The sequence below is a fragment of the Alosa alosa genome, chromosome 14 (assembly GCF_017589495.1).
Source record: "Alosa alosa isolate M-15738 ecotype Scorff River chromosome 14, AALO_Geno_1.1, whole genome shotgun sequence".
NCBI lineage: Eukaryota > Metazoa > Chordata > Actinopteri > Clupeiformes > Clupeidae > Alosa > Alosa alosa.
Window position 1 is genome coordinate 17,348,621 of NC_063202.1, and position 24,499 is coordinate 17,373,119.

The window sequence follows — 24,499 nt, forward strand, 5'->3', positions numbered from 1 at the left end:
CTTATCTTAATCCACCACATTGGAGTATGCATATAGCTCATGTACAAGCATTATTTTTCCAAAGCCAAAATAATTAAATCAAACAGAGACTATTTAAGTGAAAAATCTTGTATAAGACTACTCTGTTTGTTGGCCCACACTCACGCACAAATGCAAACCTTGCGTTGTTTTATTAGCATAGGATTTCCATCGAATGCCAGAGAATGCAACAAATCTACATATTGTGTTTAGTGTAATGTAAGATTAACTCTGCATGTAGCTCAAATCTTTTCTCCCTTCGGATTTCAGTTGCATCACCTTGTCTGGGTCAACATCAGAACCACCAGAATCATTTCTATGATTTCCTTATTCTACCAGTTTGTGCTCTGTTGTTTGTCCATGCCTTTGAATAACATAAAGTACTTTTGCCTACGAGTTAACAAGTTATGAGTCAAATAACCTTTGGCATGATGTCTCTGTCGGTATGGTGCTGTCTGTGAATCAGCCCTGACAAGAAGCTTCTCACGCATCATCCATCCCATCAGCCTCCTCACTTCACAGCTGGATATCCTTGCCTAACCTACTGAAAGCCATCTCTGGATCATTCCAAGACCACAACTTTTTTCATTGACTGAGTGAGTACTTTTATTCCCATTAACACAACAAGCGAGTGGCAGTGTTACCCAGATGGCGCAATAAAAAAGGCCTTACGTAAATTGAGGAGTAATCGCCCAGGACATTGCATCCACAATAGCTGGAATGCCCAAGGGCTTTTAATGGACAATGTCAAAGTCGGCAATAACCATGTTCTGTTATGCAGAGGGTAAGGTCAACACAGGAGGACGCTGGCCTTACCGATTATTAAGCCGGCACACACTTTCTAGCTCTACCTGACTCACCCTTTCTGGGAAATCCAGAGTGCCATTAGCTGTGACTCAGTCTCACAAACAATGACTCTGTTAGATGGTCTTGAGTGTGGAGACACCAGTGGTATAGACCCTTTCAACAAGGTAAACAAAAACAATGCTTGAACGTTCTATTTGGGCCCCAATCTACTTCCTCTGCATTAAGATAACATATGGAATGTTAAAAAGGAAGTCTTGTGGGGCCAACTATGATGCTGATAATGGAACTCTCTTGAAAGGGTCCATAATCACAGTGTTCATCTGGAAAAGTACTGGGTGACATCTCATTCTGTTTGAGGCAATAGATCTGAATGATGGCAGAAAATAAATATGTCTTCAGTATTCTACAAACACTACAGCAATGATGAACACAATTTTGGACAGATAAATAAAAATCAAACGGCAACGTTCTGTATTTCTTTGAAAACAGCGATAATTCCAGTGGTGAAGGATAAATGTAAATAATGAAAGGCTTTAAAGTATTGCCAAGGAAACAGATTCAATATGCTTATGAGTGGACATTGCTTGGAAATTAAAAATAAGCTGGGCCTGAAAATCAGCCATGCTTGGTAATGAATTCAGAGACTTACCGTAGGCAATAGACATGCAAGACATGGCACCACAAAACTATTCTGTGGGTTTCCCCAGAATCTCATATGTCTGTTAATTAATGAGGGAGGCTGAGGGACATTTTTTAGTGTCTCTCTAGTCTTCTCAGACCTGCTCAAGCTGCTCAGACATTCTGATTTCAGCCAAAGGCTCACAGACATAGAACATTCTCAGACAAACAGATATTGTTGTGATGGAAAGACTCATTTGTTAGCACATTGTTGTCCACTGGGGCGGGTATATTTCAGTGCTGAAATCAAATAAGCATTGTATCATAATTGTTAAAGGTCATATCACTCTCCTCTCTTCAGAAGAGAGTCATTTTAAACAGCAGGTCCATGTCTCGCAGTAATAAAACACCTTATACATGTGGTAATCCAAAGAGCCTTATCTTAGGGTATCTGTTTACTTTGTTCTTTGGTGGAAACTGTTGAACAGCATAGTCGAATGATGTCTGTTTTCCTCCATGCTAAGCTAAAGGAAAGTGAAATCTTAACATAAAAAAGCTAAGGATCTATTCATCATGACAAGGGATCTAAGGTCAGCTCGAGAACTGAAGGACTTTGTAGTTCAGACCAACATCATCATGATGACATTCAAGAACCTTTCTCTGTTTCTACTCAAAGGATGTGCACAAATTCAGGCTGTGCTCATAAGGCACATTCCTATTTTTTTCTGAAAATATACACAGAGGAAGCAGGCTAACACCATACTGTTATTGCTGGCCATTTCCCAGGCATTCTTTGCCGAATAATTTGATATGACAAAACATGCAAAATTTGAGACAGGTCTGAAAGGCTGGAACGTTCTCCTCACCTCTGCAGTAATATGAAGTCTGGGGTAAACATGCATTGGACAAGCAGACTCTTGTGTTCCTGACAAAGCCAGAATGAAAGAATGAGATACTGCTGTATGCATACGTCTCGCCTTTCTTCACAGCTTATTATTAGGATTAGCAAAAATCTCATCACAGTCTTTTTTGTCCTACATAAAAGCAGGCATGCATTTATTTCCAATTACATAAAAAGTCTATCAGAAAAACAAAGTGAACCCTTTGACAAGCCGCACGAGATCCAGCCATTGATAGCATTTCTAATTCCAGCCAGATTGATTACATAGCGTGAGGCTCTGGAGCTACAAGGGCGACTAGTCCTTTATGCACCATTTCAAACCCTCCCACACACATCCCTCATGTAAACACAGGGTTGCCACCAACAATCACAAGTGACAGGCAAACGGGCGGGATGACAGAATTGGAGGCAGCTGGAGCAGCAGGAGTAGCGGGGAGGGAGACAAGGTCCACAAACACAGCGTTCCCAACTGAGTGCTGTGTGCAATCTATCACTGGGAGACTGGGAAGTGGTAGGAAGGAATTTAAGGAAGTGAGAGGGCCCAAGAGTAGCATGTGTTGAACCACTTGAACCATGGCGATAATCAGCCCCACCATCCTTAATGAACTCCTCATAAATCAAACTATACCCCTGGATGAGAAACACTAGGCATCCCCCTTGAATGGAAAACATGAGAGACTAGGCTGGAGCAGACCTCAGTATTACATCTGACAGTTTAATTCATGAAATTACCTTCCATGAAGCGGGGAGAGCGTGGGCACTTCCGTGTAAAAACAACATTCCTTTTATTAAAGTGTAAAAAAAGGCTTGTCGAGTTACATTTCCAAATCTACATTATCCCTTTGACACCGCTGAGTGTTTTGATGTGGGAAACAAGACTATTTGCTTAAAGTAAATAACTTTTTAAGATGAGCATCGGCGCAGCTTGGGGGCCCCTTTGTTAAGCACACACAAAGCAGAGGGGCCCTGGCAGTGGGAAGGGATCACTCGAATTGTTTTAACTGCAACAGTTTGAGAGTTAGGGGTTAAGTAAATGGGATCCTCCTTAAAGAAAACAGATCCATATCAGTGCTGATGTGCTGGTGTCTGGGCTGAAGTGAGGAACGCCCGCACTGGCTACGCAGGGGGAGTGCTGGGAGAGTGCAACGCTCAGCGCTTCGTACGGCAAACCCACTTCCAGTCAGGAAGAGCACACTTCCTTACACGTTTAAACAGACTACAAGGGGTCCCAAAGGGGCGCACACACACACACACACACACAATTCCCAGGGACTACAGAGAGGTGTTCACGGCATCACGTAGTGAAAGATTTCTGAATTCAACAGTATGATTGCCAGTTTCAAAAAAAGTGTGGAAAGTCTCACTATGAAAGACAAAGCCTGGGGCAGATCTTTTTCAAAGCCACATAACCAATGAAAATTTATTGTCACAAGCACAGTTGTTTTGTTTAAAGTTACACAAAAATAATGGGGCACATTTACACAATTTATACAAGTCTAAACGCAATGTACAATTAACAAGCTAACTAAATACCAATAGTTAAATATGTACCACTCACATTACACACAATGAAATTAAACCTACACAAATATGTATATTTGCTGTGTATGTGAAAGAGAACACAATTTGACAACAAAAAAAAAAATCAAAATCACATTATTTACAAAAACATTTTGATTTAGCAAAAGAATTCTTCACTTCAAGGTCATCTCATTACTCTTTCTGTGACATAATACAATCAGTCATGTAAAAGTTCTAGACCATAAAGTCTATGTTATTACTTGAAAAGGTAAAAGTAACAAATAACTGCGGCAGCCACAAGAATGCAACACATATTGCGCAATGCTTTCACTGTATGGCGGTTTTCCTTTCTGAAAAGACAGGAGGCTGGTGATAAAAGCTTAAATGAAGTGCACTTCAAGCTGTAACGTTTAGCAACTTCTTTGAAAATGTTCATTTTGTATGTTTGCATCATTTACTTTTATGTATCGTCTTTTAATTTTTTAACATTTTTTTCAATTTTACACAAGATTCTTCTACACTGTTATTAGTTTACCTAGGTTATGGACATCACTACATATATAGTACGATATTTTTTTTTCCCCACGAGAAGAGTCACGTGTGCTGGTGCTGAAGAGGCTTACATCAGCATGTCCTGTGTCACTGAGCCTGGTGAGGTTTGGCAACGTTAAAGTGAAGTGCAAGGAAAAAATACCAACGGAAAATTCCCTTCTTTTCCATATAAAGACTCTGAAAAATAGGCATCAAATATATGTGAACATATATTTAAAAAAAGGGGCATCTCTCGACTATCTCTGTGAAATAGCCATCTTTGCCCCCCAGGAGAGAGAGAGAGAGGGCGAGATAGAGAGGGAGTGAGGTGCCTGAGTGTCCTTGTGTGTGGGGGGGGTGTGTGTGTGTGAGTTGAGAGATCCTGCCTCAGTGCCTGGAGGAGGATGAAGACGATGTGAAGAGCAGGGGGGTGCATCCACACATCCCCGCTGCGGAGTGCTGTTAAGTTTACTGGTGAGTTGAGATGAGAGCCACAAAAAAAAAAAAAAAAAAAAAAAGAGTTCTGTTCACCTGGACCACCGTCCTTACTCAGAAAATGGAGGGAACATGCCCAAGTCTGCAAAATCTTCAATGTTGTAATTGGCTGTACCCTGTGTGGGATCTCCGGCCATTGGCAACATATCCTGCAATCGGAGACCAGGGTTAGAGAGAGTAGCAGATATGTGTGCATGTTTACCCAGTCTCATCTTCCAAGTTATGACACAGTCAAGTCAAACACAGCTATATACTGCAAACAGATGACTACAGATGCTAAGAGGATATAATAACTGACATAATAAGTCACTTTGGATGAAAAGTGTCTGTTAATTGAATAAATGTAAGAGAAACTTTCCACTTTGTTTGCAGCATCAGGGAGGCAAGGCAAGCTTATTTATATAGCGCATTTAATGTTTAATGCATTGGGGTAATTCAATGCGTTTTACATAAACAAGAGCAAAGAGTAGTAGTAAAAAAAAAGCATAAAAAGGGCAAAAGGGGCCGGGGGGGTGCTTACCTGGAACACCTCTGTCTGGCTGGGCTGGGGGTGGGGGTGCTGCTCTCCCCCTTGCTGGCCGTGGTGCTGGCTCTGCCACTGGGACCACACCTCCGACGGCCTGCCCTGGAACTGCCCTCCGCTCTGACTGCCCTCTGCTGACACATCTGCAGATGAAAATGGCCACACACACACACACACACACACACACAGGTGAGAGGAAGGACCATGAAGCTCAGTGCAGACCCGTTACAACCCATTTAACCCCCAAGGTCTCAAAGTCGAAATGGCAGACTGTGACATCGAGAAAATGGAAGTACATACTGCATCCAAATGTTAATAGGGTGCCAGGCCGAGAGGGAGGAGAAACTATAAAGGAGGCTTTGATGGAAATCTCTGCAGAGACCTGGCTGCTGCTTAGGGAGCGCCTTCACGTTTGCGACCCCCTGCTGAGGTGCGTTCCAGAGGCGCTCAAACTTCAGAACATTTCCTGGGAGCCGACGGAATGTGAAAGCGAACGCTTTTGACATTCTGTTGCCAGCGGCTACCGCACCCATCACAGACTCTGCTCTTTATAAGAAATTATACGGGCTACGTATGCATGGCAAGCTGATGGGAAGACGTGTGTGTGTGTGTGTGTGTGTGTGGAGGGAGTCTCTCAGTGAGATGCCCACAGGTGTGGTCCTGGCTGATGAGATACTGGTGCAGAACTTCACTTTTGGCAACCGCCTTCCCCCAGTCATCTCCACAGAATGACCAGTCAAGAGATGCCCAGCATGTCTGTCTCCGGCCACCTACAGGCCAGTTGGTATATAGTAACATAAATTAATTTATTGTGTGGCCCCCATGAACGAATTCCATGAAACTTGGCGTGCATTCAGAGGGCGTCATAATGATCCTACACTTCCAATTTAAATTGCAGTTTTGACTATGTTAGGTCACAGATACCTGCGATTACAACACCTCATTTTTACTTTTTTGTGTTTAACTAGGTGGCTATACATGAAATGAGTGGTTATGGAATGGGTTGACATGGCCCCTTTGAGATCAACATACAAAAAAATGGTCCTCCTAAACCCCTACGGTTCTCGAGATATTCACAGAAAACTGTGTCTGCCCTACCCTCCTTTCGGGGGGTCCAGTCCAGCGGGGGGGCTACAGATCAAAACGAAAACAGGAGGTTCCATGAGGGGTTACATGCCCACCAAGTTTCGTGTACCCGGTCTTACAGTGTCGGGAATCCTTGGACGGAAATTTGGACATGCGAAAAAAAAAAAAAAAAAAAAATCTGACTAAACCTATATGACCGCCGCCAGGCCTTGGGCGGTCATAATAAGTGTATGTGTGTATCTGAAACGGGCTAAAAGTGTGATGACAGACATTAAGAATGAGAAGCAGAACTAGAAAGGATTGAATAATAATAATACTGAACCATCTTGCCGCCCATCACCTGATCATGAACCTACGTCAACTCTTGGTACCTTTGGCCTGATATTACAGTCGCTGTCAATCAACGCGTGTCCTCCATGCCAATTATGATGATGGGGTCTGTGTAGCCACTCACTGACATCTAGTCTGAGCACTGCAGGGTGCACAAGCCACACCACCTGCATCCCCAACAGCACCTCTCCTAGAGGCCCACATTGTTGCAAACACTCTAGAATTATGATGTGATGACGTAAGGGCTCTTTTTGGTGTTTTCTGCTTGAGTCATTGCATGACTCACCAGTTTAGAGTTTGTGTTTGTATATAGCTCTCCAGAAGTGTTTCTGTGACTTAATGGTTTAAATAAAAACTATGTTTATTTAAACCATTAATTCCTACTCTCATGTTGCATTTTCACTTCTCATGGACCACTAAGCTACCAGACTACAAAAGTACTGACATCCTAAACTGAAGTACTTTGTTGCACTCAATATCAATAGTTTAACAATGTCTATGTGCATTCGTCACTGAGAATTAAAGAATTAAGTGGCAAGTAGTCAACCATTTCTGTGGCAAATAGCTTTCCAAAAAAAGGCTTTTTTCCACAGAGGTGACCAAAAGCACAGCGTCTCATCACAGAACAAACTGTTGATTTAGCTCCAGGCAACCCTGACTGACTCATCCACTGATGAACGCTCACTGCTGAAAAACAAAAAAAAAAAAACAAAACACATTTTAAATGGGCGAAAAAGCATCACTGTTGGGGGTGGTGATCCTTCATTCAAGAATCCATTACATTTACATCATAAAAAGAGACAGAAGGACTTGTTTTTCCTTGCCAACTATTAGCAGTGTGGGACAAAAAAAAAGAGCCATTGATAGCTGGGTGCTAATGTTTGAAGTCTTGCCTCGTGTTATGAAACCATGATAGAGAGAGGAGACTGGAACGTTCCACCTGGCTAATGACAACGCATTAAAAGTGAATCATCTGGACATGAGACAACCCTTCAGGGTTTCTGGGGAGCCACTTAAAGCTTGGATCTCTGGCGCAGTCGCTAGGCGTGCATGCGGAATTTTAATGACACCTTTTTCCAGCCTAAATGACTTATCAAACCGACCCCACTAATCAGACTGGGGACGGGGCGGACTCGCTCGTTCTGTCACAGGCAAAGTTGCTCAAAGAGAAAAAATGGAGTTGTAGCCCAACGCAGATGCCTCTTGCCCCAGGAGTAGGGGAATGGTCATGGGTGACTTGGCTTTCGCATGATGCCCCTTTATGTTTCTCGTGAACAGAGCATTGACATAATCCCCACTTAAGTGTTTCACTGCACGCTATACATCCACCAGGAAAAACGGCTCTACAACCAATCCAGCAGGATTGTGGATTAGAGCCAAGGAATTTCCAGCCATTGTGGAATTGTCCTGTCTATTTATAAAAAAAAAAAAAAAAAAAATAAAAAACCTGTCAGAGGGACTTATGATTTGGGTGATTAATGCCGTGCTTTGGCATTGCTGGAAATGTATGGAAACCAGATTTCGGCCCCCTTTTGAAGTGTGGCGGTACCACGGCACGGCACGCTGATTAAAAACCTATGGGCGCCAGCTGGCGCTCAGAGACGTGGCGCTCTGGGCTTCCTGCTGTTCGCACTCCTCGTGGCCCTCGGCCCCCAGCGGCGCCCGTCCCCTGTGTCATAATCACACCGCCCTTTATGCTCTCTGTGTGAGCGCGTGGACTTAATGAAGCTTCAGCGAAAGCTGCGCGTGTCTCCGCAGGCAGGCCTGTGTTTGGATGTGAGGGACCTGGTCAGAGAGGAGTCTGAGCAGGGCTGACAGGAAGAGGGGGGGTGAGTAAACTAATGCAAATATGGCCGTGCCTTTGTTTGATGTGTGAACAGGGTTTAATGTCGGTTTTTCTTTTCCATAAGCATACAATGCAGAAAGGCACCCATGATGACCGATATGACCTGGTGGTGGCAGGGAGTTTGACAGGGATTTAACCTTATCTAATGTGTGCGCAAACAGCCATGTATCAACCGAGTGTGGTTAGCGGACAGGTGCTGTGTTTGACTACGTGTGGCTGCTGGAGGCGAATACAAAGCCGCTTACCAAAGGCTGTGCTGCGATTGGCTAGGTTGGAGTAGGCGTTGCCACTGGGGGAGGAAGTGGCCGGGCTGGACAGCGGGCTGTAGGAGGACGGGTCAGCCTGGTAGCTGTGGCTGGAGCCGATCCCAAACGGAGACGACTGGGCCTTGCTGGACTGTGCAGGGAGTTGCTGGAAGTAGGGAGAGGGGGGGGGAAGGGGGAGAAAGGGAGGGAGGGGAGAAAGGGGAGGGGGGAGGGGAGAAAGGCGGGGGGAGGGGAGGCAGGGAGGGAGGGGGAGGCAGGGAGGGGGAGAAAGGAGGGAGGAAGGAAGGAAGGAAGGGAGGGACAGTAAGAGAGAAACAGGGGAGAAAAGAAAGACAGATGAGTGTTATTAAAATGGTTCATGTAAAACCCTGGGGTATGAGAGATCCCATTCCCATGTGCACATCTCTGGAACACGCTACACAATAACGAGGCGTGTTTCCATTACCGCAGCTAATTAGGTTAATCGACCCCAAACAGGCATGCAGAGAATTTGAGTACTTAAGTCCGGGGCGCACGAGCGCAGTCACGGATTGGAGCGCGGTGCTCAGAACTCACCTGGCCTGAGAAAGGAGGTCTGCTTCCTGTCCAGGACACCTGGCCGGGATTGAGCTGTCTGGAGATCTGGGCTAGATTCTGCCCCGCGGACGCAGACGGCTGGATGTCGTTGACCCCCGGCACATGGATCACTGATGAGCTGCGAAGGCCAAACGCCATGTCATGAGTGAAAAGCGCAGGCTGACCGCTTTAGTCTGGATCAACACAACTTGATTGCTCAAGTTGAAAAAGATTGCTCAGGTTTCAAGGCCATGAGGGTTTGAAAGTAAACATCCTGACAGCCTCTGCACCACACACACGCACACACAGACAGACACACCTCTCACCTGAAATTTTTTCCAGCGTGGCCCGGCTGAAAGGGACTTCCTTGGGAGTAGATTTGCTGGCTCCCTGCTGTGGACGATGGGACCATCATCTTCTTATCAGCTAAGAAAAGAAAAGTGCTGTGAACACACATGCTATTTGGGAACCTTTCACGCTCTTCACAGACATTAACCAGGTGTAAAATAATGGCCTTTAAAATGTCCAAGATTTGGATTCTGCTGTGAGGGGCACTTACTAACTACTATTACACGGCTCTTCAGAGTGCTGCAGAAGGTTCCATTCACATGAATGGGCCTTCCCAACGTTCGGGCCTATGTTAAATCTATATAGTCACCGGCAAAGTATATCATCACCGCTGTCAATGGCAACGGGTTGATTAACGTCTTTCTTATCCCTCCGCGGAGGGATTTCTTATCCCTCCGCGGATTTCATTGAAAGGGAAAGTAAGCTAGTAAGACGTTGCCACACAACACCTGAAACTATCAAGTTCTATCTGTGTGGCGAACTATTTATTTCTTTGTTTCTTTTCTCGTTTTGGCAAGTAGCCGTGTAATAAGCGGGATAATGTATTGTCCGTCAGTAATTACATTACATTATGCATTTTTAGCCAAAGCGACTTACATATTCAACTATATTACAAGGGATTACATTGTCCCCGGAGCAACTTGGGGTTAAGTGCCTTGCTCAAGGGCACAACGGTGGAAGCCGGGAATTGAACCGACAACTTTCAAGCTACTGCATGCTAGCCCAGTTCCTTAACCGCTACACTACCACCGCCCCAATAATTATCAGAAAATAAGTCCCTTCAGGTCAAAATAAGTCCCTTCAGGTCTCCCTGTCGGGACTTATTTTCTGATAATTGCCGGCGGACAATCCATTATCCCTTACTTAAAGGTGCTTAGATAGATACTTTATTTATACTTATTTATAAGTATACTGGCCTGGCCCTTGGAACACCACAAAACCCTGAAGACCATATTCTGCCAAGCTTCCATAAGACCATACCTCTATATCTACATTAGGTTACATTATATTCAATCTTCAATACACAACAGAGTACAAGACCATGCAACAGCAGACAGAAGGGGTCACTTGTTTCTAAAGCAATGCACTTACATCCAGAGATGCCAGAATACATGTCAGCGAAGCGGGGGTCCCTCTCCTGGGAGAACATGGCCTCAGTTTTGTCGATGGCCTTCCCAGTCTCGTGCACTCCCGAGGGGACATTAGGGACGGGCACCTGCAGAGAAATACCAAGTCAGGTTGGAGCAATACCACAAAAACTGAACCAAGGACAGCTTCCAAAATGATGGATGGTGGCCTATATATGTTAATAGATCATTTTCCCCCAGCGGTGGCCTTAGGTGGGGAGATAAGGGAGGTGGGGTGAGAGACAGCGGAGCAGTCTGGAGGGGGGCTTGCCTGGGAGAGGTCGTAGGCGGTCAGGCCATCCCTCTGATGGACCTCCAGCTCGGCCTGCTGCTGCTGCTGGAGCTGCCTGCAATGCACACAGAAGGAGAGCCAAAGTCTTCAGGCATCACCAAAACAACAACAACAACAACCCGTTTACACAAAACACAACACAGTTGGCCCTCGAGCGCAGCACACAACGACCCCAACATCAAAGCCAAATGACACAATCGGCTCCAGCAGCGTGCCATCGAGGCAAACAGAATTCCATCCTGTGTGTAAACAGGCCATCAGCTGCCATCGCTAGACTGCAGCCAGAACGAGATGCGTTAAGTCAGAGTTGAGTCTAACTGCAGTGTTCACAGGGGTTTCAATTTCAATGCATGATTATTTTAATGGGCGCGAAAATAAACACTGTGACTGATGAAGATGCGGTGGAGACCTAAAACACTTTGTAGATCGCTTGCTTTTCCACTGTACAATGTCATTTAGATATTGACATTTTTGAAGGGCTATGTGGTGATTTCCTGCAGACTTTTTCCGAAAAATCCAAAGCTGAAATTTCCTGTTTACTAAAATGAGCTGATCTTTTTTTTTTTTATACCAGGACATGGCATAATGTGGCTGTTTATTTCTGGAGGCAGCCAGGCAGGCAGGCACAGCTTTCTTAGAAGGCACTTTGAGTCCATCTCTGTTTGTCTCTTTTGGAAAAAAAAATAGGACACTGGCATCCCTGTAATACCAGTGAACATCCAGGAGTCCTCAGTAATGAAGTCCATGTGGAGGCAGGTCTATCGAACCAAACACAAAATGTCTCCTGCAAATGAGCTTCCCTCATCCCTGACAGGAGTGCACAGGCTCCACCACACCTCCCGAGGTTGAGTTACTGGCTGTTTACATGCTGAAATATGCCCACTCGAAAGTTATGACAGGAAAAATAATTGAACACCATTATGGATTCATGGAAATCGCGAAGCCTCCGCCTTTTTTTCCTCTAGCCTGGCGAGCTCTTGCCACAATGTATGTGGGCATTGGTCCCTGACGAGCAACTTAATGGGAGTTCACCATCATCTACTTACGCTACTGGCACCTCTGCATGCGAAGGCCACTTCAAAAAGAACTGGTCAAAAAAAAAAAAAAATAAAAAAAAAAATAAAAATATACTTCAAAAGCCTTTCAAAAGAAGTCCTTAGCCTTCACCCTTACACATTTTGCATGTGTGTGAATAGCAAAAGAGGGAGAGAGAGAGAGAGAGAGAGAGAGAGAGAGAGAGAGAGAGAGAGAGAGAGAGAGAGAGAGAGAGAGAGAGAGAGAGAGAGAGAGAGAGAGAGAGAGAGAGAGAGACCAGACAGAAAGACGGGTTTACTGTTCTTGTGCCAGACGAAAGGGAGCTGAGTGCAGTCAGGGTCACCTGAACCAACACCAGGGTGAAATGGAGGATAACACCCAAGACACTGAACGATATTTGAACTTTTGAAAAGTGAGCGAGCGAAAGAGGGAGGTGAAAAAAACAGTCTCAAAATACGACCGAGTCCAAGTTTCCACAGGAACTGAACTCGGACTGCTTCACTTCAAGAACAAACTGTAGATGATCTATGCCTGAAAAGCCATTATGAGAGTGAATAAATAGCGGGGCAGAGAAAAAAAAAAAAAAAAGCGTCTTTTCATCTCCGCCCGCCATGCCTAAGTTCATCATTTGTTGTTTCTGCTTGAGCGCCCGCTCCAAGCCTCATCTACATTAGGGGAGTCGATACAGATGAAGAATGGCTTAATCACGGGCACTGTGATTCCCCCTTTATTCTGCAGGACACGCCGGCTGCAGGGGCTGGGCCGGTTGTCATGATAATGAGCAAGGCTATTGCTGCTGCCCAAACCTGGCCAATGATGGCCCCAGGCCTCTGTGTGTGTGTGTGTGTGTGTGTGTGTGTGTGTGGCTGTGTGTTATCTTATCATTTGTATAAGTATGCATAAGGGGCTGTGTGTGTTGTTTGTGCTTGCTGTGCTTATTTTGGGTCTTTTGGAATGTTTTTAAACTATGGAGGTCTGTGGGAGTATGTGTCTTGAGGAAGTCAGAAATTAAGAAGTGCTTGGGACGATAATGTCTTCAAGAGTCTCAAATACTTGACTTTTGACACCAGCGGGCAGAACATTTGGTCAAGTAATGAAGCCAACCTCCCATCAGAAGAATGTATTCAAATCATCTCTGGTTTTCATGGATGGCCATGTTAAGCCAGCTTCTAGACTTACATTCTCTATTTACATTCAAATTTTAACAACTTCAGAATTAGTTGTTGATGAATTCTGTTTATTATTTGTGTGTATACAAGCGTGAATGTGGAAATGTGGAAAGGCAACAAAGCCCAAAATGATTAATACCTATTAATGGCGAATTCTGATTTATAGAGCATTTGTGTTTTGACAAATAATGTTTTTCTGCCTGGACATTAACATGAAAAAACACTAGACAAAAGATGATTTATTGTGCTAGAAAATAAATATATGGTGTGTGTGTGTGTGTGTGTGTGTGTGTGTATATATATATATATATATATATATTTATTTTAGTATTTATTAAATATTTGTGCTTGTGTAATGCATATACCAGTTTTGCCTGAATGAGGTATATGTGCATGTGTACATATACTGTACCTCATACACGCACGTGTCCGTTGGAGCCAGGAGGCTGGTGAGCTGTGCCAACAAGGTTGCAGCTTGGGTCTACTTTACTGGCCTCCACAGGTCGCTCTTTAAATGTGAGAGGCAGAGCCGGGCCGTGCTGACCATTTTTGCCATTAAATAGGTTTATGGACACAGTCTGGAAGTGTGCTGAAATTATTTGCCATCACTATCAGTTTCCAGCAGTAAAGACGAGTAAATTATGTGTGTGTAACTATTTTCATACCCAATTTCTTCCTGCGGGTTGCCTCCTGCATACTAAAACAACATTAACGTTTTAAGAGCTGCATCATCAGGCGAAAAAAAAAACAAGCTAAATATACATAATGAAACAGCCAAAGGTTTATAAAAAGGGAATTTCTGTTTTAATTTAGTCGAAACTGAAACCTCTCCACTCAAGAAATTATCAGCTGGCAAGTTCAGAAAGTAAAACAATGGACTATTGCTTTCATGACTCACGATTAGATGTCCATCTCTTAAATCAATACGACAAACATCAACAGAAAGGCACTCTTTGCAAGGCATGAATTGTGCTTAACTGTGGACACAGCTGGTCTAGCTTTCAAGCCCTTCGTTTCGGACAGACAAAGGCCTCCGGGGGGAAAAAAGAGAGGTGAAAATATGTGGATATGAAAGACATCTTTTAGATTTCAGAGAGTCCTTTGAGAAGTCCCACACCAAAGGAGAGACAAAAGGTTTGCCACAGGGCTGGAGACGAAACTAGCACTGAGGACCACACCTGCCTGTGTGTTTACGACTTGCTTTTTCCATGTAATATAAAACACTGTGGACTCTGGCACTCAGGAAAATCATATCTAAATACTATCAGAGATGTTTGGGGTAGAGATCTTCCCCTTGTGGGGTCTGGTGCCTGTTGCCATGCTGTTTGCTTTAGCGGGTTGATTATTATTCGCTGGCAGCTGTCCAGACAAAAAGGTGGAGATTTCAACCTGGGGCCATCTGCGACAGCTCCATAAAACTTACCAGGGTCAAAATTCCACCGTCCCCATACATCTCCCCAAACTATGGGTTCGATAAAGTCCGGCGCGCTGAGGGGATTACAAATTAACTTTCGATCGTCCTAAAGCACGCGTGAGAGTCCTGCGCTGGGAGGAAAGCGTGATAAAAATTATTGTGTGTCTACACAAGCGAACAGTAGCACTGCCACCCACTGCCCCCACCCCCCACTACCACCACCACCCACTATCACCCCCGGTTCCCATCATGTGTCTCTGGTACATAAACTTGCGAGACGCAACCCGGAGGCCATTCATTACTGCAGACACATCCCAAACCAGAGATGCAGTGCATCTGACAGACAAGTCGGATGCTGTGACATATTTTCCCTGCCGAACTCGTGGTGGCGGTCGGTTCGGGTTCAGCGGCTTTCCAGCAGGCAATGCAATCCCAAACACTGCTTGATCCCTCCTGATTTCCACCCGGCGCTCGATTTGCATCCCATCTCCTCTGCCCCTTCCTGCACTACTACAGACAGACACCCCAACCCTGCCCATGCATTCTCCTCCAATCCCAGAGCAAATCGAGTGGGAGCAGCCGTGAGTCTCCCGTGGTCCTCCCACCTCAGCCATCCCCCATAAGGCCAAACGCATCCTTTACACCCTCAGAGGCTCTGATGTAAGAGGCTAAATTCTTCACCGTGGAGCAGTAAATCTAAGGAGTCACCCCGTGAGGTCCTCTATGGGCCTCATTACAGCTGGAAAAGTGCGCTGGTATTCCAGCCATGCTGTGGGAGGGAAGCGAGTGGGTTGGCGGGTGGAGGAGTGGTGATAGTGGCGTGAGGTGGAGGGGTATGTTTACATAGTTAATCCAATCTCTTCCCACAGAGTCGCTTATTGGCTCCATCATGAGTCATTAGTGGGACTTCTGGAAGAGGAATTGCCAGTACTCGTTCCACACGTCGATGTAAAAACACATATCAGTGTCCGAGTAATTAGACACTGGGCAGGTTAAGTATAGGCCTCCAACACGGTCCACCGTTTTGAAAAGTAGGATGTTTACATTCAGTAAAGTAAGCACTGTCCCGACCCTGTACAACAGCACTGACGCACAGCACACCTTCTTCCAATGAAGTGAGCGCAGAGCCATTTCCTGGCTCACGTTCTCCCAGCAGGTGGAACACACACACACAAGTGCCCCCTACTGTTAGAACCGGGTCTCTTAACACAATGAAATAACACACCTGCAGTGTAGTTTCTTTAGCACTGACGTGCTTACACAAAGTGTAATCGCTTAACTCCTTTCAAATTCCTGTGCCTGATGAACTGCTGTTGAGAGAGAGAGAGAGAGAGAGAGAGAGAGAGAGAGAGAGAGAGAGAGAGAGAGAGAGAGAGAGAGAGAGAGAGAGAGAGAGAGGGGACGTGTTGGGGCCTAGACAGCCAGTGACCTTAACTGTCCTGCCTCTGCAGGAGCAGAGCGAGACTATCCATCTAGCCAGGGACCAGAGGGACCTAAGCAAACACAGGCCTTCAGTAAACAAGACGGAAAAAACCGAGGGATGGAGAGGAGGTGGAGGCAGAGAGGGGCCGGGGTCTGGAGTTTGAGCATAACTCAATTCAGTCTTGCTTTTTCCCACCTTATTAACAAGACGTAAATCAAGAACTAGGGCAAATATTATTTTGCCTTCTGAAACAGTGTGTTAAAAAAAAAATAATTAAAAAAAGCCAATGCCTGCATTCTGTGAGCCACATAAACATTTCCTGACTTGGCAGCATAAATGCAGTCCCCAGCGTTACAGTAAACTGCACTTAATTACAGTCAGAGATAGATTGTTAGCGTGTGGAGTGACAAGCTGAGACGTCTAGATTACTCTGTTTGCTTTTTTGGCATACATTTACAAGCACTACTGTAACGCATTCTTAGACATGTTTTCCTGTACTTTTTCATTAGTACTGATGCTCTGGTATGAAACAGCGTTCTGTAGCTTGTGTCAGTGCAAAGAGTGAGAGAGGGGAACATACTTGACGTTGGTGTTGGTGCAGATGATGTACTCGATCTCGTCTGAGTAGGGATTCTGGAAGGTGAAGCTGCTGGTCCGGATTAGCATCCACTCACGGTTCTTCATGCGGAAGCGGTACATCACCGACAGCACCTGGCCTTTTAGCTTCACCACCTGCGAGCGGAACAGGGAGAACATCTGCCTGAGCTCAAATCACCAGAATACATGTACTTTTGGCAATGTGTTAAGTCAGAACCCTGGGGGATTAAGAAATGTATAGTATAGAGGAGTGAGCGTTTGAACATGGCAAAGGACGTGGTGAGCATACAGAGAGGACAGATGTGAGAGGCTCCATCTGCTTGCACAGAATCGTGGGAAAGAGGCACACTGCTCAACTACGCAATGACTCTTTGGTGTGTAGCTGCACATATTATCGCACACATTTCAACACAAATGTTTTCTCACAACAATTCCAGCTTACAATTACCAACACAAACGATAAAGCCCTTTACGTGTTTAATTTCCGTTTTTAAATAAAGCCAAACGTTTTTGCTCGCTTCAGGCCTGCGATAATTGTAACTGTCTTGGGAGGAATGCGACTGTTAGTTAAACAGCGGGTGTGGAGGCCTAGATAGACCACGTCGCATGACTGCTGTCTCCACGCATCTGCATTAAATATATACACAAATGAGTCTGTAGATAATAAGATGGGCAGAGTGCGTGCATGAGCAATATTTCTGTGTGTGTGTGTGTGTGTGTGTGTGTGTGTAAGTAAAAGATGCATTGCGGAGATGCCTTACACACACAGGGGCCTTCCGCTCACCAGACTGCTGTTGGTGCGAGACATTTGGCAGACTCCCAGCCGAGAATATTGCCCCCCCCCCAACTTATACATTCCTTCCATAGTATCATTTCTGCTGTCACTCTGCTGACAGGGGTTATGGTTTCCATCTGAATCTGAAGTGCCACGGCCAAGTTAGTGAAGAGAGTGTTTTTTCCACTTGTGAAAGACTGGAAGTACTTCGAAAAATGTAAAACCATCTTATCTTAGTCTATACAGATCAGAAACAAAGAATCTGCAGGTTGGGCTTCCTAATGTAAACCAGTTGGGGGGATTTTTTTTTTTTTTAAAATGGGAATCAGAGGCAGTGGGCACAGCACAACAACATGGTGCTGTTCAGACAGCGGACAGGCTGCGGGATGCCGGGTGTTATTCTTGGCAACTTGGCCGAAGCGTTTTCTCCTGTTGGTGGGGCGAGAGGATTCCTTCCCCGGAAAGTGGGTCCGTGAAAGTTGGGCACTGGCTCTGAGGGAGACGAGCGGTTATTTCACCGCCTCTCCCTTCCGCTTCAGTCAACAGCCCCGGGCGCAGGATCTCATCCACAGCTGGGCAGGGCGGCAACCGCTCGCCAGACGAGGTCGTGCACAAACACCGGCTCCACAAGACGATTGCGAATGCGATTGTTGTTGTTTTTCCACTAAAACGATGGTACGAAGTACACCGATGTTCTGAGAGACGCAAATGGTTTAATGTGCTGACACAGAAGGTGCCTGCTTTCACAAGCCTCTGCCATTTTAATGTTATTCATGTCTCAACTCATATCGGAGCCCTGGGCCAACAATAACACTCCTGTCCTTGTTCTGCACACCAACAGGCGTAGGCACTTTCTCTTCATTAAGCGTCAGGCTCTGTTGAAGTTAGTGTCACGTCGGAGTTATGACTGCGCTCAAGAGAGCAGGTGTACGTGCGTACGTGTTGCAAGATGGGGGATTCCTAGGTCCTCTCAGGTTCCATTTACCAGAGGGCTGATGATAGGGAAAAGCCAGGAGGTTTCCTGACAGCAGTGACCAGTTGCCATCCCAAGGCTTGAGCAACCTAGATTTTCTCATAACTCTTCTAGCCTTTCCTGTAACTGTGCATATTCTTTTGCGCCACTTTTGACTTTTCCAGAACATTGTGCATCTGTTGGCACGGACCTGGGCCTGGCTGGAGAGCAGGGCAGGTCAGGGAGGTGGGCAGGGCAGGGGCAAGTGGGCAGAGAGGTGGGCAGGGCATGGCAGTGGGAGGTGGGCAGGGAGGTGGGGCAGTGGGCAGGGAGGGCAGGCCAGGGGGCAGTGGGCAGGGAGGTGGGCAGGGAGAGATCGAGATCGAGCGCAAGAGTAGGCCAGAGCGGAGAATGAGCACTGATGAGTGGCCAGGGGGAAGAAAAATAATAAATAAAAATAAATAAATAAATAAATAAATAAAGAAGGATGACTCTGGATGCTCTGGAGAGAGAGGGAGGAAGAGAAAAAGAGAGGGAGGGAAGGAAACAGAGAGAGGGAGGGAGGGAGGGAAGGAAGGGAGTGAGTGTTGAGGTCCAACAGTGTGTGTGTGTCAGTCAGCCAGCCAACAAGCTTAATTACTGTCGACTGCCAGATAAGGCCAGAAGGACAATGCCCGCTGTGAGCCCTGTAATACCAGAGAGCCTGCTTTCTGGAGCTCAACAAAGAGAGCTCTTTATTGCTGCTCGGTTGGCGGAGGCCTAGGCGATTGTGTTGGGATATGAGGCAAAGACGGCAGGCCCGCACAAAGGTGTACACACACACACAGACAGACAGACACAGACACAGACAGCCATGCACATTCAATGGTGCATTCACATATAAGAGGACACCAACCCACACAATGACAAATATAATACTTGGGCAGTTACTAAAAAAGTGCACCCAAACAAACAAAGGTAAACAAACACACACACATGCACAGACAGTCACCCTCACCCACACAGACATACCTGCTGAAAGCTTTCCCGCAAGTGGCTCTGGTCCTCCGGATGGCAGAATTCCAGGATGTCTTTCCCGAGCAGATCCTTTAAAAGCAATTGAAAGTCATGTTGGGCACATGCTGTAACACATAGTGAGTGGACGCACGCACGCACACTTTATTTGATTCCACTTTACAGTTGGATAATTCTCTACATTAACAACGGCAGTTACAACGGGTGTGTTGGGCCTAGTGGGGCGTTTTCTCAGACTGGCACAGGCACACACAAACACACACAGAGAGGGCCAGGCAAACACGCCTGCTCACTTATTGTGATTATGACCGAAAGGTTCATGAAAAGGGCAAGGCCAAAAGATGCCAACATGGCTGTGTTGACATGTTCAGCTCAGGTGTTTACACTCTGCCGAGTGGAGGCGAGGCGATGAGCCTCAGACTGCTCATGGGATGCGGGGCAGGCGAGAGGAGGCTTATGAAATCTGAGCGTTACGAAACCCTTATGAAAGAATGTGCACATGACGTTCTGAGGCTCTCCCTGCCCCACGGCAGAGGCGAGACCGTTGACCTATGGCTGGTAGCCAATCACGTTGATGGAAAGACGCTGACCTGTGGCTGGTAACCAATCACGTTGATGCAGCGGGGGTCCACGAAGGTGATGATGCCGTCGGAGTTGTGGCGGGAGAGAAACTCTGTGGGGACGGACAGGCCATTCATGTCCATGGAGACAGGAGAGCTGGTTACCTGGTGAGGGGAGAAGGAAAACAAAGCACTTACAAAACGAGCGCACACACACACACACACACACACACACACACACACACACACACACACACACACACAGGCACACACACACACACACACACACACACTCTGAGTCACCAGAAGGAGTATAAGATTGCCTTTAAAAAGTTTCCATGTGCTTTTAGGCTGCAGGTTGAGTGCTCCCCTAATAAACTGTACATGGCGGCCATAAAGATGTCTCCCCAGATCGGTCAGGAGGAGGAGGAGGAGGAGGCGGCCGCTGTGGCTGCACATCCTCCATGTCTTATCCATTAGGCTAATCCACCAGGAGTGATCCTGATGTCCGCTGACCTCCGTGGCTCCTGGTTAAAGCCCCCTAACCGTATCACACATACCTGCTCAACTCTTGCAGGATTTAAACTACACTTAACCTTCCACTGACAGACACACACACACACACAATCGATGACCTCATGCATACCTGAAGTCTTCCAATAGCCACCAGGCAGTACTTGCTTGTCTGGCCTCCCTCGGAGTCCTCGTCAGGTATAGTCATGCCTAGAGAGACCAGAAGGAAAACAAACTCATCAACAACATCCGCCGACTAAGTGTGTGTGTGTGTCCGTGTGAGAGAGAGACAGAGAGTGCGTGTGTATGGAGGTCAAACAGTCACAAATAGAATTCCTGTTAGTGCTTCTCACTCGGTAAACATCACGACAGTGTTACTACCAGTAAATCATTTCAGAACATAACAAAGGGCAATAGGAATGATAGCCCCAGTCTTTTATTACTACAAATGGGTTTTATATCCTGTTTATTGTTCAGCCTTCCCCAGTTTCAGAAGAAAAAAAAAAAAGAAAAGCACTTGCTTTCTCATTAGTGTCGAGATCATTTGCCCAAGACAAAGACGCAGTGTTTAGATTGAATGAGAACAAGGCACGACGATGAATGGAAAAAAAACATCAAAATGACAAATGGCTTGAGTGCCGTCATCTGCCATTCCTCTTAATATCAGTGAGCACTGAGCCCTCAGAACATATCTAATCTTGTTTTAATTATTTAGAGGGGGCTTGAGTGCTGGTGTAATCTGCTCAGGCCTTGGACTCTGCTGCCTGCAGAGAGAAATCACCCTCACCCCTACGCCATCGCCGGCTCCTTCCAGAGGGAACAACCTGTCAACACAGTCAGGAATTGTGCACTGGACGCAATTTGTTGCAATCTGATTTGAACGGACTCGAACGAGAGTCAAAAGGTAAGCCAGAGCAAAAAAAAAAAAAAAGAAACATTCCTCGAGCCCTGTTTGTCTGTGTGGGTGCCACCGCTGCTGCTGCTGGTCTGATGAGAACGGAGCATAATGAGACAGTTTCAGTCAGAACCGCAGGAGCCCCTTCACACCACGGAGGAACGGTGATGATGATGATGACACCCTGGAGAAGGGAGGCCTTCCAGAGGGGCCTGGAGATGAATTCCGAGCAGAGACTGAATTCTGGCTCCATTCCTCTTTGATCAGGGCTTAAGCGAAGGCGAAAAACAAGAGGTTTGGGGGAGCTGTGCGTGCTCAAAGACAGGGTTAGAGGGTGTACAGTAAATGTGTGTGGCAGATCCTTGGCCAAAACCTCCTATGGAAATCATGCGTCTGTCCGGTATAATAACTCACATTTACGCTAACAGAAAGCAGTTGTGGCATGTGTAGGTCAAAATGTCGGGGCCTCCCATCAACCTTTTTTTGCGTTCCGGGAGATCACTCGCATCAAGCTGTGACTACATCTCTTAAATCTCCAGGTCCATGTTCTAAACTGTCCATACGAGGGATTGGAACGAGGCTGAAAACAATCCGAAAATCAAACTCAGATCGAACTTAATTCATCATCCAAAACAATGCTGGGCCAGAGAATGCTTTGTATTAAAATACCAGACAGAGGGGTCACTAGGAATGCCTTTCCTGTTGACAGTCTAACCAAAGTTAAAAGCTGGGCAAATCGTGTTACTAAATCGAGCCTTTCAAGAGCTATTTTAGTCAACCCACAGGAAGTGGCACATGTGTGATCAATTTTCACAAGCATGAGACGAGCTGTGTTTATATGCGATACCTGGAATTAATCCCAAATCCCCAACCACAGAGCAATGAAGTTGATTTCATGCAGCTCTGTGAAGCGTGAGCATTGCTCAACTCCCAAGTTCCCCATCAGCCACATCCAGACACCTGGCGGACTGCTGGAGGGGACTGGAGAATGCGGGAGGCCTTGCATGTCTCCATCAGCACCAGAGTGCGGGGAGTCATCCCTGCTAAATCTCCCACTCCAGCGCCCTATGGCCTGGGATGCCTGACCAGCACACCTGGCATCAAAAAGCTGACACTGCACACAGCATTCCAGGGAAAGGTCCCTTTCATCCAGGGATCGGGATTTGGAGGGAGGGTAGGTTGTGTGTGTGTGTGTGTGTGTGTGTGTGTGTGTGTGTGTGTGTGTGTGTGTGTGTGTGTGTGTGTGTGTGTGTGTGTGTGGGGGTTTGCTGTAGGTCATCCATATGCAATGGGACTGTACATATGAGCTGACTTGGAAGGTCAGCACTGTCGATGGACGTGATCCAAACCAGATGAGCGGTACAGGGGCCGACTGCCTCAGGTTAAGGACAGCAGAACGAGGGGACAGAGACGGGGGTGGGAGGGGGGCAGTACAGAGAGGGGGATAAATACCTGCTGGCGGCCAGGCTTTGATGTAGCCGGTACAGTGAACCACGGAGTACTGTGCCTCACCTTCCTTGGAAGGCCCTAAGCCATTCCTGCAAGATCGAAAGAGAGAGCATAAAACATCAAGATAATTATGAGCTATGGGACAAAAGCCCAGCAGAAACACTACACCTGGAATTCTGTAAGAACATCTTGGGGGTACACAGGAATGCAACAAATATTGCATGCAGAGCAGAACTTGGAAGATATCCACTATTAGTTGATATTCAAAAAAGAACATGCAAATTATATCACCATGTACTGTCCTCAAAACCAGAGGAATATAATCACAGTGCCCTTCTACAGAGGAGAACCCACCCAGAGAGAGATCCTTTTGATTATCTTATATCAAAACACAATTTGAATATGAATACACCTGACATGTCTCAGGCAAAGTTAAAACATATCGAAAAATTAACAAAAGAAGAATATTACAAATATTGGCTAAACAATATTGAACAATCCAACAAATTGAAATGTTTCCAAAAAATCAAAACCAATTATGAATTTGCATCTTACCGAGTACAAACAAAGAAAATGACTAACATCCTATAGATTAAGTGAACACTCTCTGGCTTTAGAAATGGGAGGACACAGGCAAACCTGGCTTCCTAGGGAAGAAAGGTTGTGTTTGCAGTGCAGTGAGGGAGTAGTAGAAGATGAAAAACACTTCCTCACTGAATGCAGTAAATTCAACACAGTCAGGAACCAATATTTCTTTCAATTCAGCCAAATTATACCTCAGTTTGAACTATTAGAAAATGAAGACAAGCTCCCATACTTGTTGGGAGAGCATACAAGTTGTGTAAAACTGGGCCAAGCAGTACCTGTTAACATGTCATAAATCGAGGAAGTGAGTGACCCATATTGTGACATGCTTTGCTTTATATCAATAACCAATACCCATGATAGCACATTGATAAATATACAGTATATAGTAATACTGTATCATTATACATTTCATTTATTATTTTCTCTTTTTAATTATTATCATTTTGTTATTATTATTTTATTTGTATTTTGTAAACAGATATTGTATCTGTGTTGTTTTGTTATATGTTTGCTTTGGCAACACTGCTTCATTGAGTAATGCCAATAAAGCTCCATTGAAATTGAAATTGAAATTGAGAGAGAGAGAGAGAGAGAGAGAGAGAGAGAGAGAGAGAGAGAGAGAGAGAGAGAGAGAGAGAGAGAGAGAGAGAGAGAGAGAGAGAGAGAGAGAGAGAGAGAGGGTGACAAAGAAAGATGGAGAAAGAGAAAGAAAGAAAGTATGTGAGCGAGAAATGGAGAAATAGTGAGACAGTTACAACACACTCAACTACTCACCCATTTCATGGAACAGAGATGTGCAGACTGAGCATGTTTGAACAGTTTGGATGCACCTGACATACATTTTGTCAATC

At 45.6% G+C, this 24,499-nt stretch overlaps 1 protein-coding gene across 2 annotated transcripts in view; it reads right to left on the reverse strand.

Annotated features, from left to right (window-relative positions):
- Nucleotides 1-3,733: 3,733 nt before the first annotated feature.
- Nucleotides 3,734-24,499, reverse strand: part of arnt2 (aryl-hydrocarbon receptor nuclear translocator 2) — a gene marked incomplete at its 5' end in the record, with an annotated part of 36,011 nt that continues 15,245 nt past the window's right edge. For both annotated transcript variants that reach the window (XM_048262728.1, XM_048262727.1), the window contains 12 exon segments: nucleotides 3,734-5,040; nucleotides 5,412-5,557; nucleotides 8,922-9,087; nucleotides 9,498-9,636; nucleotides 9,824-9,923; nucleotides 10,938-11,061; nucleotides 11,244-11,319; nucleotides 16,886-17,037; nucleotides 19,641-19,715; nucleotides 20,234-20,368; nucleotides 20,850-20,926; nucleotides 23,064-23,149. In XM_048262728.1, coding sequence (XP_048118685.1) covers nucleotides 4,942-5,040; nucleotides 5,412-5,557; nucleotides 8,922-9,087; nucleotides 9,498-9,636; nucleotides 9,824-9,923; nucleotides 10,938-11,061; nucleotides 11,244-11,319; nucleotides 16,886-17,037; nucleotides 19,641-19,715; nucleotides 20,234-20,368; nucleotides 20,850-20,926; nucleotides 23,064-23,149 — 1,375 coding nt within the window.